At 49.8% G+C, this 18,012-nt stretch overlaps 1 protein-coding gene across 1 annotated transcript in view; it reads left to right on the top strand.

Annotated features, from left to right (window-relative positions):
• SRGAP3 (SLIT-ROBO Rho GTPase activating protein 3) overlaps positions 1–5,220 on the top strand; it is a 133,811-nt gene extending 128,591 nt beyond the window's left edge. The window contains exon 21 of the mRNA XM_060109195.1: positions 3,702–5,220. Within this exon, the coding sequence (XP_059965178.1) occupies positions 3,702–4,115 (414 nt within the window). The 3' untranslated portion in view covers positions 4,116–5,220. The remainder of the gene's footprint in view (positions 1–3,701) is intronic.
• Positions 5,221–18,012: the final 12,792 nt, after the last annotated feature.

Genomic DNA, 18,012 nt, shown 5'->3' with positions numbered 1-18,012 from the left:
TGGATGGGTGCAACTGCTGGCTGGGGCTCCTGTGAAGACCCAAGGGCCCGGTCTCCAGGGCCAGAGGTGGGATTCCCGGATGTGGGGATGTGGTAATGGCAGACGTCTCCATAACGTGGCAAGATTGTGCTCTTCGTGCTTTCATTCGTTCATCTTGTCATTCATTTATTCATTTGTTCATTCATTCATTTATTGACAAATACTGATTGAGCATCTGTTGTGTGGCAATCACTGGCTGGCACTGAGAGTATAATTGACCTAAAATGGATCCAGGCCCTGCCCACATGGAGCTTATGGTTTAGAGAAGAGAGAGATGCCAACCAGTAACACACACAGCTGTGGGGTCAGGAGTCTTGAAGGAGGGGACTCTGAGTTTCAAGAGTGCTTAGAGTTTTGTGTTTTTTTAAATAACTTCAAAAAATTTTGGATGAGAAACCTGTGTGATTTTTACACTTGCCAAGCAAACCAAACAAATTCATTTAAGAAATTGTTATGAAACAGTTTGTTTAAATTGTTTAATAATTTGCATAGCTACTTTCCTGTGTTTTTGATAGTTTTATCATAGTTCAGAAGTTTCCATTTTTCCCTCTGGAACTTGGCAGGGTGCCCATTATGTATCCCCTTCCTAGTGTTTTCTCCCAGTTTAGAAAAGAGAGACAATTAGAACCTTAGGGTCGGTTAGGATTCTATTGTGAAGAGTGGCCTTGAATCCCTGTTCACAAGGGGAAGGGAAAGCTGAGAGCTTGGGGGCTGTGTTCTAGAGGAGGCCAGGAAAGGTTCTCAGGGATATCAACACAGCAAGTGAAACACCTCGCAGGATCTAGTTTGGCCCCAGGTCCCAATGCCCACCCCCAAGGTATCAGCACCTTGGCATGGGTCCAGCAGAGCAGCCAGGCAGCCTGCTGGTCCCTCCATTGTTGGGGGCCATTGTCTTGAGAAGTATTGCCCTAGCATCTGCCGTCACCTGGAAGCTCAGGCCACCTGAGGCCTGGCCCAGAGCCTTTTACACGGAGAATCAAATGCAGTCTACGCCACTGTTTCCAAAGTAGGTCCCACAGCAGACTGGTTCCATGAGGTTATTAATGGAAGGGAAAAAGGTGTTCTATGGTCAAGAAAGTTTGGGGAATGCTGGTCTGGCAAATTTGAATGGGTTGTCTGCAACAAGAATTATTAAATATGTTGATGTGCACTGTGAATCTTCAAGAAAGAGAGCAGGGCGCACCCATCTCCCAGACTTCTTTGACCTTTAGTCACAGAGCATTTTGCAAGAGCGGCCTAAAGAATACACGTGGGGCGTGCTGCTCGCGTTTTCCGTCTGCAGACATATCTACACACTCTAATTTGATAGCTACCATTCGATAGCAGAGCATGGGAAACGGTATGTAAATAGCCAAGGGCACCCTGGATGGCCTGCAGCCTGCTCAGCATTGGCTCTGATGAGCACTTGGCATTGCAGGCTGTGGAGGGCAGCTATGTAGTAGTAGGTGGAGTTACCTGAAATCCTCTGGTCTCAAAATGTCTTTTAGGATTTAGATTGGAGCCCAGTTACAGAGGCAGTTTGGGGGTCTGGCAGCACCGCCGTCCAAGGTGGGAAGGTCTCGTTCCGGAGGAGGTGAAAAGGGATCATTTCCCCCCGCTGTCCGTGCTCCCCAGCGCCTCTCTGCAGCTCCACTCTGAGATCACGGCATCACCTCTCAGACTAACGCAAGGCTCACGCCTAAACCCCCAGCTGATCTTCCTCTGGGCTCGCTGTCTTCCTGGCTCACACTCTGCGAGGGTGGAGTGGTGGTGGTGGGGATGGTGGTGGAGGGGAGATAATTATATTTTATTTATTAGTTTTGCCTCTTGGCTCCTGCTGGAGTAGGGCAGACAGAGTAGTGATGTCAGTGGGGGACTTTAAGCAGACTGGGACGTGGGAGGCGGGCTTGATCACTGCAGGGTTGGGATGTAGCAAAGGTGGGGACAGGACTGCCTTCTCTCCTGTCAGGTGGGACCCCCGTCACAGCCCCACAGCTATTCCTTGTAGATAAAGGCACAAATAGCATCTTCCTTAAAGTAGACAGTGTTAAGGGCAAAGGATAAAATGTCCTGGGGAAGCATAGATGCTAATATTAGCCATTAGCTAATCATCAGTAGTCTCTTCACAAATCAAGATGATAGGCTGGGACCCTGATGGAGGCCAGATTGGAGCCTGTCGTGGAGGCCCAGCGGGCAGGAGCCGCCTGAGGACAGGGGAGGAGAGGAGGTGAAAGAAGGCGTGGACGGGGAAGGGGCCGGCAGGACACCTGTGGGCACCAGCCCCATCAGTCTGACCAGACTTTCAGTTTTCCCAGAGTTGCCCCAGGGCAGAAAAGCTAGCGTGTCTCAATAGTCATCCCGGAGCCTGAGGTGGGTCAGCACCTTCCAGCAGCGGTTCTAAGCACTGTCCCTCCTTGTCCTCTCGGTGGCCCAGCTCAGCCTGAGCAGCTCCCTCTGCCTCTGTGTGGAGGCATCCCTGGGAAACCCCGCGGGAGCCGAGGACTCTGGCTGAAGGGAGTGTGAAAATCACCATCTAGCAGTTCACAAAATGGCATCACGTCCACTGTCTCATCCCATCTTCACGGCCAGCAGGGGGCTTTCAGCACCTGGACCGAGTGTGGTGTGGAGCCACTGAGACTTGCCCGAGGTTGCCCAGCAGCGGTAGCAGAGGAACCTTTTTCCCTCCCAAACCTGGGCTCTGCATCCAAGCCCAGGGCTCCTGGGTTAAATGCTGCCATCCAGCTCCAGTGCCCACTCCTGGAATGCTGGGCCCCAGGTCAGCCCTCTGGGCTGCCGGAATCTCTCTCTGTCTCATTCAAAGCGCTGTCATACGGATGAGCTCTTAAATATCACAATATCCCTGGGAATTGTGTAGGCAGATGAAGATTTTTGTTGCTTTTTAAATTTTCCATTAAAAAAAATTTCTGATTATAATACAGAGAAGAAAGTAACAGTCCTATTATCCTGGGGTGAGCATTGCAAACATTCTGATATACAACCTCCACACAAATGTCCTATGGACAAAGGAGAGAGATATTTTTTAATAATAATAGTTAGGAGCATGAACACTGGAGCCAGAACTACTGTGCTGCTAAGTAGCTGTGTGACCTTGGACAAGTTACTTAACCAATCTGAGCTTCAATTTCCTCATGTGTGACGTGAGCGTAATGGTAGTTCCTACCAGATAAGTGAGAGGATTAAATGAATTGTTAGGGGAAGGGGCTTGAATTGGTGCTCGGTATTAGCTATTATTGCCATTGTTATTGTCATTATTTGGAAATACTAGGTACCAGGTGCCATGCCATGCTCTTCGCAGGAACTGTATCATTAAATACACTCATCAACCCCTTGAGGTCAGTATTATACGTGTCTGTAATCTACAAATGAGGATTCTGAGACTCAGAGAGGTAAGGTGGCTTGCCCACAGTCACACGGCAGGGAAGTCACAGAAATAGGATTTGAACCCAGGTTTGTGTGACTGCAGAGCCTGCCACCACTAGGTCTGCGATACTCACTCTGATTTTCCTTATGGTTATAAGACTCCCTGGGATCCAATCTCCATCCCTTCCATGAGATTTGTGGGGAAGCCTCCTTAAGAAGCCTACAAGCTGGGTAGCAGCCCCAGAAGGGTTAGATCCCAGGCCTCCAGACTCTGTGCTGACGAGCGCTCTCCCTGTCCCCAGGACATCGAGAAGACCATGACCACAGCTCTGCACGAGCTGCGGGAACTGGAGAGGCAGAACACAGTCAAGCAGGCACCAGATGTGGTGCTGGACACCCTGGAGCCCCTGAAGAACCCGCCAGGCCCCATCAGCTCAGAGCCGGCCAGCCCCCTGCACACCATCGTAATCCGCGACCCTGACGCTGCCATGCGTCGCAGCAGCAGCTCCTCCACCGAGATGATGACCACCTTCAAGCCAGCCCTGTCCGCCCGCCTGGCCGGCGCCCAGCTGCGCCCGCCCCCAATGCGGCCGGTGCGGCCCGTGGTCCAGCATCGGTCCAGCAGCAGCAGCAGCTCGGGCGTGGGCAGCCCGGCCGTGACGCCCACCGAGAAGATGTTCCCCAACAGCTCGGCCGACAAGTCGGGCACCATGTGACCTGCGGGGTGGTGGGCACCGCCCCGGCCCGCTGTGGCCCACCGTGGCCGAGGGTGGCCTCTGTGACTCCCACGTCCTCCCGGTGCTCCTGGCCTTGTCGGGCAGGGCCCAGAAGGTCAGCCTGGGAGCAGGTCTGTGTGGAGCTGAGGCCCAGGCCCGAGCCACAGCTCACCTTCAGCCACGTGAATCCACAGGCCTCCCTCCCGTGTGCACACAGACGGCCAAGTGGTAAGGAGCAGCCGCCCCAGCCAGAGCCTTTCCCAAGATCGTGGCAAATGTTGAATGGCTTCACCCGCGTATCGTCACTGGAAAGTTATTCTCTCGACATTCTACATGCATCCATACGTGTGTATGTATGTGTATGTGCATATGTACACATATATGTACGTATGTGTCTGTAGGAGTGTGTGTGTATATATATATATTTATGCATCTCTATACATATACTAGATCTGGACACACATATGAAATGTATATAGGATCTCCTTTTTCTTTTTATGAAACTTAGATTTACCTCAGACCCATGCCACCAAACATCTCCCGCTGAGTTACTTGGTGGGACGTGCAGGGACTTTTCTGGGAGAATTTAAGGCCCACAGTAACTGCAAATGAAGCAATATACCACTCACCTGCAGAAAAACAAAACCAGTCTCCCACTGTCTCCAGAAGTTGTGGCCTTCCAGAACAGTCTGCCCCTAAAGGAAGGGTGGGGCAGGCGGTACCCCGGGCAGGCTGCTCCCAGAGGTGGGGAACCCTTCACAGAGCCCCCCCACCCCATCCACCCCAGAGACCCTGCCTTTCCACACAGAGGCCAAGACCAACTGCACCCCAAAGGCATGGAGGATGTTGGCGAGAAGCGCCCTGACCGCAGCGGCCTGTGTTCGACCGTAGAAGAGGGGATGGTGAGAGCCTGAGCCCCATCGTAGCGCAGTGTTATGTGTGGTTGGGAAAAAGGAAAAGAAACCCAAGCACAGTGGTGTGGAATGCTTCAAAACCTAGAAACGCTGTAGGAATAAATCTGTGGTAACTATAGAGGTTTAACTTATACCATTTTCAAAATATTTAATTTTGTCTTTTCCTCTTTCTACTAATTATACTGTGTCAAAATCTGGAACTAAACAGGCAAGGAGACTTTGAGTCCCATCATTTTAATTTGAAATCAGGCTGTGATGCGCTCTGGCTGGTGGCCTCTTGCATGAAGCACACGGGGCCGTAAGTGCCCACCTCAGACCAGGGCTGGGGAGGGAGCCCTTGGCACTTGCCGTCCTAGAGAACGCTTTGGTGGACTTATGCAATGAAATAAGCTTCCCTCTCCCCTTTCCCTTCCCTTTTGCCCACCTCCTCCAGCACATTTAACTCAATTGAAAATATGGGGTTAGGTTTGGGGGGCGTGTCACTCACCTCACTGACCCTCAGTTTCCTGCTCCATAAAAATGTAAGTGAGCAAGCGGTGCAACCTAGAAAGCATTGTGCCAACACGATTGCTCTTTTCACGGTCATCACTAAGGTGAAAACCATCCAGCGCCTTCCTTATGAAACCTCCTAATGGCAGTTGAGAAGTGGGCACTGGAATTTTCCTACCAGCTTCATAAGAGCCATGAAGCCTGGTCCTGCAGGTACATCACCTCTTGACATTCCATCTTTACCATTTCAGCCCACTGGATTAAGTTTCGCCCTCTCCTCTGGTTCCCAGACGGGGGGACCTATGAAGCCACGTTACCTAGGTGTATATGGGTGGTGAGCCACGCTGCCTTGCCTGAAGCACTGGCCTTGAGAGCACACAGTGGAGGAAAGAATAAGAAAGGGCACAAAAAGAGAATGCCAGGGAGAGGCCAGTGACAAACTTGACCTTCCCTGTTTTGCCTGTAACTCCTGGAAATGAAAGAGCCTCAGAACGAGCTAGGAGCCCTCTGTCTTTTTAGCACATAAACAGACCCCCATATTACATGTTAGGAGAGGAAGCAAGGCCTTAGGATGGCTGTGACTTGTCCAAGATTTCATAGATGGCTGAGAGTGGGGCTGGGTCCAGCTCCTAAAGTCATTTCTTTGCAAGGATGCTGTGATATGCAGCAGGATAAGAGACTTCTCATTTCCACCCCAGAGAGACTCGCAGACCTTAAATGCAGTGGCCCCCTGTGCAAAATGCCACATTCTCTGCCATGACTACCAGACGAAAAGTGAAAATCTGAGTTGACAGATCAGTTGCCTGAAATACATAACACCAGTCAGATCATGTGGATTTTCCTCTGAAATGACTAACTTCATCTTTCCTTATTGAAAATAGGCCTGCCTTTCACTGAATTACCTGAGGGCAGAGCCTTTGCCATTTTCTTTAGGCACCTATTCTTCCATTGGGAAATGGCTGGTGAGTTCACATTTAGGGAAGCTCACACCCCACTCATCCAGCTCCAAATCTGAGCCTTGACGCAGAACCACGTGGAAAAATAATTCCCCCTGCCCCACCCATCTGGCGCTCTGCATGTCTCAGGCCCCCTCCACGCGCATCCAGGCCCGCCCGCTGTCACGAGCACTGGCATTCTCTTCCTGACTCCTGCCTGTGTTAGTCCACTATATATTGCTGTATTTGCTTAAATGCTGGAAAGTAACTGTTAAAATGTGAAACTGTAATTTTTTAAAAGGCTACAATGAAATCACAGCCAATGCCACTCACCAAATCTTTGCACCTAGTAGATAGATCAGTGTAAAAAACAAGTACCAGAAACCTAACTGTACAGTGAGCGTGGGGGAAAACGTAGTAACCTAGTTAGTAGTCCTCAGTATAACCAGTTGTACAAGGGGAAGTGGTGTTTGCCTGCTTGTCCATCACAATTACCGAAAGCTGTACTGATCAGTTCATTGATAACGGGCAATTTTTTTTTTTTTTTCTTCACAGAACAGTTTCTTAACCTTCAACTTACCCTGAGGTCAAGCCTTTTGTCTTTATGTGTTACTGGTGTTCAGTCTCTTTTAGGAATGAACCAGCAAGATGTTCATTTAAAACTGACCAAAGACAATTCATTCCTGGTCTAGTTTCCTGGGCCTGGGGCCCAGCCTCCGGCCGCTAAGGACCTTTCTTGGATAAAACGGAGAATGAGCCGTGCTTCCTACCCCTCTCTCACTCTCTCCCTTTAGTCCCCTTTCCTCTTTAAGAGCTGCTCTGAGCTGTGGGATTCTGTGAAAAATTCTTGCCTTTCCTTGTTTTCAGTGCTAACGATTTCTCACCTTGAAGCGCCTTTAGAACCCCAGGCACAGCGCACACCTGGAGGGGATTGTCAGCTTGGGAATTAGACTTGGGAGTCTTTTCTCTGAGGTCACTGGGCCCAGGGGCAGGAGAGAAACGGATCCCGAGGGACGAAAGGTTCCTATTCCGTGAAGAAATCCAAGTGGGAAGAGATGCAGGGAAGTGGAGTCATCCCTCGGCTGCCAGTGGAACTAGCAGTTCAGCGATCTGCCTTATAAACAAACACTCCACAACTGGCTGGTGGTACCCCCAGGGGGCCAGCACGGGGAAGGGCCTGGCGTGGGGCTTGCTTCCCTGTTGGAGGCCCTCGGAGTGCCTTGTCAAGGGGATTTCTTTCTCATTCAGGAGGCACGGATGCAGAGGACTTCCTGGGACCTGGTCATTACCTGGCGCTCAGCACACGTATGCAGCTGATGGCAAACCATGAGGCCTAATGGAATGGTTCTTCCTCTCAGTCTCTCTGTCCCTAACTTTTCATACTAGAGCAAATGCCTCATCCTCCTGAGAAACCCAGAAAGAAGGACGGCTGGCTCACAACCGTGGGGGTTAGGGGCTGCTGGGTTCAGGGAGGGAGGCCTGGAGGAAAAGGCAGGAAGCGGGTGAGCCGAGGTGTTGCTAAGATGATTTTCTGCTGTGCAGAGCTAATGGTGGTGTTTCATGGCAACTGCCCCGGTTCTCTGGGGTCCCCGCTCCTCTCCGCACATACCTAAAGCTGCGGGGGGAGCTGAGGGCAGGGGCTTTGCTGCCAGGTCTGCGTCCTCCTCGCCTCTCTGAGGGTCATCTGCCAGGGTCCCGCCGTCTCATCCTCTGGGACTGCCCCTTGCCGACACCTCCTTTCTGTGTGAACTGTCCCAGGCAAACGACAACCTTGAACCAGAACAGCCAGAGTGCATTTTGCTTTCCTCGAATGGAAGTAGCTTCTGGCCAGAGTTTCTGCTCAGGCTCTAGTCCCCGGCAGTGTGACTGTTTACATGGTTTGGCAATAGGTTTGGTTCTGATTGCTTCAGAGTGGCTGGTCTATTTCGTTTCCTTTGGTTTCCTTCCTCCCCAAACTGTCAGGAAAATCAAACCGAAACCACCCTAGGAGATTGCTGGTTGCCTGTCCCCTTGTGGCGATAAGTGTTGCCCTCTCCCGGAGATCATTTCTCTACCTTACAACCCAGCGCCCGTGCTGTAGAGTGTCTGACTGGATCCTCTGTCGCGTATTCTGATGGTGCCTGCTGGTTTGACGTGGAGCTATCCTGTGAAATAAAACAGCTTAACTTTTCTCAAATGTGCTCCGGTGGTTTTTGGAAGGGTGAGGTCGCCCGCTGGGGATGGGGAGGCCCCAGGGGGGTGTTCCTACCCTCCAGTCCACGGTCAGTGTGCTTCCCCCGGGAAGCATCCCTGAAATGTCCTTTAGCTCAGGTCGAACACTGTGAAGGCCAAGTTTCCAAAGAGGACTGCGTCCGCTGCAGAGCTAACTGAAGGAGGTAAGTGTGGGGGTGCCTGCTGGGAAAGCGAGGACCAAGACTGTCAGAGCAAAGGCAAGGGGGCGGGGGAGCTGTCGTCTGAGGAGAGGCCTTCCTGAGCTTCTGACAAATCAGCGGAGGCCACAGGATACTATTGCCAGTGTGACTGCATATGCAGCATTTTAGCATCTGTTGTCTACACACGTGTGATACAGCCCCTTGGAATTGTGTCTGTGTGTGTGTGCCTGTGTGAAGTGTTTGTTGATTGCTTATTTCTGTCCCAGGCACTAGATTAAGCATGCATTTCTCATCAAATTCTCAAAATAGCTATTGAAGGTAAGTACCCTTCTTAAACCCCATTCTGCAGAAGAGGAAACGGAGGCTCTGAGAGGCTAAGCAACTTGTCCGAGGTCAGGCTAGGAAGTGAAGGAGCCCGATTCTGAGCCCAGTCCGTCTGACCCCGCAGCCGTGCTGTTTACACATTCATTGTCCTGCCTGCCCTCAAGCAAGCTCATCATAGTGGAAATTGGCCGCAGGATCCCATGATGAAGGTAGCTCCCTGCGGGCCGTAGTCAAGGAATACTCCGGGCCTTTCCTTTCCAGTGAGCCCTCTGGTGGATCTTCACACAGGGGCCTTTGCAGAAGAGAACCAGGTCTTCTGCCAGCCTCAGGGAATCCATCAGTCCCCCCATAGCCTCTCACCACTCAGTGGTGGCCTTTCGCTAATTCCAGGCTCCAGTGCGGTGCGGCCTGCTGAGGGTCTGGATTTTGGGTGCATTCCATAATCTGTTTACTGGCTCAAAGCAACCGTGCTCTCTTGAGAACCCTGAAAAAGAAGCCTGTCATTCAACAAGTGTGTGGTAAGCACCTTGGTGTGAGCCTTGCCCCAAGTTGGCTGCTGGGGAGACAGATGGACGAGACCCAATTCCTACCCGCAAGTTGCTTGCAGTCTAATTGCACAAGGCGATCACTCCAGAATCCTGAAATCAACTTTGACTCATTAAGGCAACGATGAAAAGGACAGCATCTCCGACCCACAGAGGCACAAAGAAAAGATACATTTTAGCTGCCTAATGGCTTTGCCAGCCCCAAAGCAGTCCATTGCTGGACTGCCCACTTCTGGGCATATCTGTTTAGGACTCTGCAAGGGACAAGCTATCTAACCCACGTAGCCTGAAGGAAAGAGAATTTACTCGCTCATATAGCTGGGAACTCCAGGCTAGGATGGGCTCCAAGCACAGATGGTCTGAGAGTGGCGTGGTCTCCCGGCCACAGTCCCCTCTTCTCAGGCTGGCTCTACTCAGCTCTGCCTGTTAACTTTATGCTCACAGGGCTCTCTGATACCTTGCGATTGCCCGATGGCTGCGGAAGCTCCCCCTGCCTGCACCTCCTCAGCTTCAACACAAGGAAAGTCTTAAGTTTGATTCATCTTGGTCAGAATTAACGCTGCAGGTCATCCCTGAAGCAGCCAGAGGGTCTAAACAACCCCTGGTGTCAAGGGTGGTGTCAACCCCACCCACACCTTCTATCAGGAACGAATAGTTGCCCAAAGGAGATCCTGGGGGCTGTCCTTATGCTGTAGACCATGATAAATACTAAATGGTCACTGAGTTGTAGAGTGGTTAGTTACGCAGCAATAGCTAACTGATAGGCTAGAAAAATGCTCATGCAGATATACTCCAACTTTGCACTTATCCCTGGACTCCAGGTTAGCTTAACAATAATAAAACTAATATTCATCAAGCACATGCTGGATGTTCTTCCAAGAACACAGTGCAGAGTACTTCACATACTTCACCTCGCTGAAACCTTAAGACCATCCACAGGGGTAAATTCTGTTAGCATCCCTATTTGACACATGAGGAAGGTGATGTGCAGGGGCTTTAAGCCCAGGATTCCATACCTGCTCTGGTCCCCTCCTGTGGCCCCTGCCCCCGTCTCTAGGTAAGTGCTTTGTCTTCCCACAACACCCATTGCCTAAGAGGAGTACAGCCACCCTCGCAGATGTGAATGAGGACTGCAACGGTTTGAATCCTGGCCTCCCCTCCTTACCAGCAGAGAAGGCTCAGGAAAATTCTCTACAGTTCTGCCCCTCAGTTTTGTCACCTCTAAAGCAGGGACAGTAATAGTACCTGCCTCGGAGGCTTGTCGTGAGAAGTAGATAAGTTAGCACATAGAACATGCTTGGGACAGTGCCTGGCGCAGAGAAAACCCTCAATAAATGTAGCTGCTATAATGATGATCTTGTCTTCTGGAGAGCCCTAATTCCAGTGCCCCAGTCCCAAAGCCAAATTTGTTGTTTTCCCCAATGGGCCTTGGGGCCTTTGTGTAAATCAGCTAGCTCACCGCCTGCTCCTGTCCCAGAACCCCAAATGGGAACATACAGGTATATATAAATACATCTGTATTGAGCATCTACTGTGTGCCAGGCACTGTTCTAAGCAACTTACATGGACTATCTCATTCTCTTCCAACAGAGAGACTATAATGTATGAACCATTATTGAGCCCCATCAGGTTCAGAGAAGTAAAGTAACTTTCTGAAGATCACACAGTTGATAAGTGGTAAACTTGAATACCTGTGGAAGAGGTCAACTCAAAACATAGGTGGCTGGCTTCCCCCCTGCCCCACATCCCTGCCCCCATATTAATTTCTTTGTTTTCAACGTGCCCGGCCTAGGTCTCCACTCCACTGATGGCAAACATATAGACACCCGTGACTGCTCGGACCCACCAAGACTCCTGGTGACAGCTCCTTCCTGGCCCCCAGATATACAGACACTACTTAGACATAGTGGCTGCAGGAGGGCAGGGATAGGGCTGAATTTGACTCTTTGTCCCCTATAGGCCCAGCCCAACACAGGCAGTTTAGTGAAAGGTCGATTAAATGCAAGGATGAGATTTTTTTAAAAAAATGCATAAGGAATGCGTGGGGTGATTGCTCTTCTGCATTTCTTCCTCAAAGCTTGGGCTCACGTCCAGCCCGATCCTCTACTGCCATCATGTGGCTATTTGTAGAATGGCAGGTGGGATCTGTGGTCTCCAATTTTTACTGTGAAAATTTTCAAACTTCGAGAATACAGAGGATAGTATAACCTATTATGTCTATCATCTAGATTTAACAATTATTTAAATTTTTCCAAGCTCGCTTTATATTTTTAAAATTTCAAATAAATCACCAACATCATGATATTTTACCCTGAGATACATCAGCATCATCTCTAAAAATGACATTTCTACCTAATGACAGTCACATGTTTACAACTAATAAAATTAACAATAATTTCTCAGTATAATTTAGTACCTAATTCATACTCAAGTTTTAATGATTGTTCCCCAAAACGTCTTGTAAAGTTTGGTTTGCTCAAATCAGGAGCCCAACAAGGGCATAGTGGGGTTACATCTCAAATCTTTTTTATTTTAAAACAAAAATAACCTCTGGTCATGACTTGGGAAGAACTCTGGTTTGCTTTCTGGTAGAATGCCCCATGGTCTGGATTTGTTTGATTGCTTCCATGAGCTGTCAGTTTCCTGTGGCTGCCCTCTGTGTATGTTTGTGAGGTAATAGAAAATATGTGCACTGGTCTCTGCCCCAATTCCTGGCACAGAGCCCCTAAAGCCCTTGTAAATTCCTAAGTGATAACATCACTGGGGGCACCTTTTGTTCTAATGAGAGGACCCTGGTGGGCTCCTGGATGACTCTGGGATGGGGTCTGGTCACCAGAAAAGCCAAGCCATCATGAGAAGCTTGGAATTTTCAGCCCGCCTCAGCCTTCTCCAGAGAGGGGAGAGGAGCTGAAAATAAGGTTCATAATTGATCCTGCCTACTTGAGGGAGCCTCCATAAACTCCCAAAGTAGGGGGTTCAGAGGTCTTCCAGGGGGACAAACGCACCCACACTGGGAGGGTGATGCACCCCAACTCCACCGGGACAGAAGCTCCTGTGCCCGGAATGCTCCCAAACCTCACCCTGTGTGTCTTTTCATCTGACCGTTCATCTGAGTCCTTTGTCATAGCCTTTAATTAACTGGTAAGTGTGTTTCCCTGAGTTCTGTGAGCCACTTTAGCAAATTAATCGAACTCAAGGAGGGGTCATTAGAACCTCTGATCTACAGCTGTTGCTCAGAAGCCAGGCGATAACATGAGTTTCTGATTGGCATTTGAACAGGGTCGGGGAGGCAGGCCTGTGAGACTGAGCCCTTGACCTGCGGGGTCTGACACCATCTCTGGGTAGACAGTGTCAGAACTGAGTTCAGTTGTAGGACACCCAGCTGGGTCGCAGAGAATTGCTTGTTGTGGGGAAAAACCATGCGTTTGGGGACCAGAAGTGTGCCAAGTGTCACATGTGGCTAGCGATGGAGACTCATGGGAAGAGAGCAGCTGGGCGTTCCCTACACAGGAAAACTGAGTTTATCTGATTCAGTCTTGTAACCTGGGAACTGGATCTAAATGTTTGATTAGGTTCAGTTTCACCATTTCAGGCAGGAATGCTTTCTGGAGGGTGAGTACTCCACATCATGTCACATCAGGGGGTGTGTGCTGTTTGGTGCCCCCTTTCAGGATTGATGAGATGGGTTAGTGGGTTCAGGTGGGTTCACGCGGGCCTCTCACTGTTGTGGCCTCTCCCGTTGTGGAGCACAGGCTCCAGACGCGCAGGCCCAGCGGCCATGGCTCACGGGCCCAGCCGCTCCGTGGCATGTGGGATCTTCCCGGACCGGGGCACGAACCCCTGTCCCCTGCATCGGCAGGTGGACTCTCAACCACTGCACCACCAAGGAAGCCCTGGGGTGAGATTTGAAGTCAGGCAGTCTGACTTCAGAGCTGGTGCTGTTAACCTCTCTGACCTGTGGTTAACAACAGGTATTAGTAATAATTATAACTATTACTCCTACTGCTATAACCAGCCACTCACTATGTGTCAGACACCTTGGTAGGTGCTTCCCAAGATTTAAAAAGCAAAGTTATTCTAACAACCCTCTGAGATAGGCATTGTTACTCTTATCCTACAAAAGAGGAAACTGAGGCTCTAAAAGGTGAGTGACTCATCCAAGGTCACCGGGTCAATGGAAGAGCATAGATGCAAACTGAAGTCTGTGTGACTCTAAATCTTGTTCCCCTAGTCACCAGAGACTTCTGTCCTGCGTGATTCCCACCCTGCCTCCTTTCAGTGGTCCCCCGCTTTTCTCTCTTAGCCCCAGGCACTCCCTGTATCCCAGGGCCCCAGAGCCCCCAGGCCAGGTGATCCACCCAGGGAGCATTTGTTGGGCGCCCCCTGCACTCACAGCTGGGGCTGGGCCACAGCTGGTCTAGTCTGGGAGATGAAGTAATTGCCATGTGGTGTATTTGTGCTATAACATGAGAGGGGCAACCGGCTTTAGCACCCCTAGAGGGCACTCAACGCTCCCAAGGGGGCTCTGGGAATCTAAACAGCCTTTAAGAATCAAAGAATTGGAGCTTGAATAGGGGGCGGGGTGTTTCCAGACATCATGACAGATGGTGGAGATTCTCTGGTGCAGGACTCAGCTACACACCCCTGAATTAGTTCCAGGTAGAGGGCTGCCTGCTTATAGGAGGAATGGCTTGGAGCCTGTGGAGACAGGAATTGTTGCATAGAAGAATTGTCTTGCTCTGGCACCTGTAAAATCCAGCACCAGATTGGAAGCAGAGTACAGATAAGTATTGGGATCAAAGAGAGCAGGAGGAGGTGGCTCTGGAAAGAGGAGGGACCAATAGGACTGGGGCTGTACCCGGGGTCTCCCAAACCAGGCTCCAGGCAGGCAAAAGACTCTTGCGGAGGGTCACTTTGGTTTTTGCTCACTATAGCAGTTAGCCATTGCTGTGTAACAAACACACCCCCAAACTTAGTGGCTTAAGACAATAGACATTTTTTATTTACCACGATCCTGTGGATATATTGAGCAGTTTTATGGGTAGGGCTGGCTGGGCTGCTCTTTGCGGTAAGCAGGTGGCTTGCCTGGGGTTGGATGGTCTGGGATGGCCTCACCCACATATCTGGCAGGTGACTCCATGATGACTTGGCCACTGTCCCTCAACATACAGGAGGATTCTTAGGGTTTATTCACATGCCAGCCCTGGGGCTGGGTCTCCAGGGTGGGAGTGGCTGGTGAGAACAAGGCAGGGTCTACATCTAGGAGGAGTTAGAGGGTGGCCTGGTCATAGGGATAGAGTCCCCAGTAAGCACAGAGCCCAGAGCACCTTCACCTCCTCCAGCTGCTGCCACCTGGTCAGCCCTGTCACAGCCCCTGATGGGTACATCTGTGCTTTTCCCACTAAAATCCTTTCATCACCCAGCAGCTAGAAATGAAATGTAGATGAAAGTGTGAATGATTTTAAATCTTTTAAAAATGTAAATCTTTTGAAAATGTAAGTCAGATCATGTCACTTCCCTGCCTAAAACCCTCCAAGAGCTCCCCGTGGGGGTTATAGCAACATAATAACCCTGGCATCTGACAGTCACACGGCACTTGCTTATTAGGTGCCAGGTGCTGCTCTAGGCACTTAAATTACAATAACTTATTTAATTCTCACAACATCCCTATAAGGCAAATACTACTATTATCACCCCGTTTTACAGATGAGAAAACTGAGGCAAAGAGAGGTTAAGTAATTTGTCCAAGTTAACGTGGATTAAAACCCAAACTCTTTTTTCAAGGCCTGGAACTCTCCACAGCCCCGGTCTTTACATGGCTGCCTCTAGCTTATCAGTTGGATCCTAGCACAGATGTCACCTTCTCAGAGAGAACTTCCCAGATCAGCCAGTTTATAGCGTCTCCCCACTCTCTACCACACCATCCTCTCTTGTTTTCACATCACTTCCCATTTTATTAAATGAGCTTATCTACTCCTTTTCTTACATTCTCCCTTCTGTCCTGGCCCCATCCTCTGCCAAGGTGTCAGCTCCTGAGAGCAGGGACCACGACTCTTGTTCACCTCTGAATTCCAGCACCTGGAAGAGGTGGGTACCGGCTCAATAAACATTTGTTAGAATTGAGGGAGGAAAAGAGGGAGAGAGAGAGGGAAGAAAGAAGGGATAAAGCCTGGCTCCTTCGATATTCCCCTCCCATGCCTAGAATGAGGCTGGAGGAAATGAGTCCTGGAGGAAAAATGGAGGACAAAGAGGAGTGTGATTACGAGAGACCCCGGCAAGGAACGCGGGGGCCTGGGACCCCTCAAGGTACAGCCAGACCAGGCCCCACACTCAGCTGGGAGAATGTTCTCCTGATTAGGGTTGTCAGATTTGGCAAATAAAATACAAGATGCTCAGTTAAATTTGAATTTCAGATACACAGTGAATAATTCTTTAAGTATGTCATGTGCAATATTTAGGATATACATATATTAAAAAACTGTTTGCTGTTGATCTGAAATTCAAATTTGCTGGACATTCTGTATTTTTTTATTTTTTATTTTTTTGCGTTATGCGGGCCTCTCACTGTTGTGGCCTCTCCCGCTGCGGAGCACAGGTTCCAGACGCGCAGGCTCAGCGGCCATGGTTCACGGGCCCAGCCGCTCCGCAGCATGTGGGATCCTCCCAGACTGGGGCACGAACCTGTGTCGCCTGCATCGGCAGGCGGACTCTCAACCACTGCGCCACCAGGGAAGCCTGGCATCCTGTATTTTATCTGGCCACCCTATCCCAGATCCTCTCTTTGCGCTAGTGTAACAAGAGATTCTACTGAGCACAGGCTTGCTTTTTCTGTACGGAACATTTTGTTTTTACTCCTGAATAAGGAAGTGCAATCTCTTTATTGATCTAACAGAAGGAGAATGTCTGTGGAACCAGCAGCTTGTTAGAGGAGATTGGCTCCTGCGGGTGGATAAATACTATGGGGAAGGCAAGGCAGATGCTTTGTCCTGAGCTCAAAGTGGCTTTCAGAACCTGCTTGTGCCCTTGTGTGGACTTTCCTTCCCTGGCCCAGAGGTGGGCTTGAGTGGGTGCTATTGAAGAGGGCAGGAAGGGAACTGCTTGTCCAGGGCGGAAATTTATGGGTACGTGGGCTTATTCTGGAGATTCACTCATTCATTCAGTCCCACCAAGCAGCTGGTGGCAGGAAGTCAGAGATGAATGGTACTGGGTGCTGCCCTGGAGGATCTCCAGAGACAGGGAGATGGATTTGGACCCCAGGGCCAACGAGTGATGCCTGCTTCCAAATCTGTCTTCATAGTTGAATAGGAAGCATGCATTTCTTTCCCTGTCTTCTCTCTCTCTCCCCTTCCTTCCCCATTCCTTTTCTCTTTTCTCATCTCCTCTCTATCCTTCTCTCACTTCCCCAGCACTTTGCCACCTTAAACCTTGTAGCCAACTAGTACTATAAAAGAACAATTACTGGCGCACCCAGGCTTGGGATCTGGTCTTGATCTCATTTCCTTTGTCTTCCCAAGCCTACCCCATCTCCCTGCATCCAGGACTAGACAATACATCCAGCACAGCCTGGATCCAATACATACAGCACAGCCTGGAGTTCATTTCCATGCCCCTTTCTAATTGGCTGATATAAACCCACTGCCTCCCCTAACCTGCCACTCCCCACCTTCCTGTTGGAGCCCCACTAGGTCTAGCATCCTGGAATCCTTAGACCTCTGCCCTGCGGCCTTGTCTGCTGTTATTTCTCTATAAAGTGTCAATGGGTGATCCCTTCTGGTTTGGGGTTAAAAGATCTAGATTCAATGCCGGACTTTGCCACTGACAAGCTGTGTGATCTTGAATGAGTCCTTTTGCCTCTCTGAGATTCAGTTCCTACATCTATAAAATGGGAATAATTCTCATGATGGGGTCCTTATAAGAATATTCTGTAGTGCTTAATATGGACTCAAGCCAGACTGCCCAAGTCAAATCCTTCCTCTTCCACTTAGTAGCAGAATGCACAATGCCAGTTATCTATTGATTTCTCTTTCCTCATTTGGTTGGAGTGAGTCTGAAATAAGTCAACATATGTAAAAACATCTAGAACAGTGCTTTGCATACAAAGTGCCTCATAAATGTCAGCTATTATTGTGACGGATATTAAAGTCCTTTGTCCAAATGCTGTTAATATCATTATTGCCCAATGAGTCTGGGCACAGGCTGGGAAAAATCAATTTAATATATCTCTGACTCAGGGGCCAGAGTTCCTTATGAAGAGAGCCCAAAGGAGTGAAGCCTTAACCTCTCTGAGCCTCCTTGTCTTCATCTGTAAAATGGCAATA

The sequence above is a fragment of the Mesoplodon densirostris genome, chromosome 10 (genome assembly GCF_025265405.1).
Source record: "Mesoplodon densirostris isolate mMesDen1 chromosome 10, mMesDen1 primary haplotype, whole genome shotgun sequence".
NCBI lineage: Eukaryota > Metazoa > Chordata > Mammalia > Artiodactyla > Ziphiidae > Mesoplodon > Mesoplodon densirostris.
Note: the sequence above shows the minus strand (reverse complement) of the source record. Positions and strands in the feature narration are given on the sequence as shown.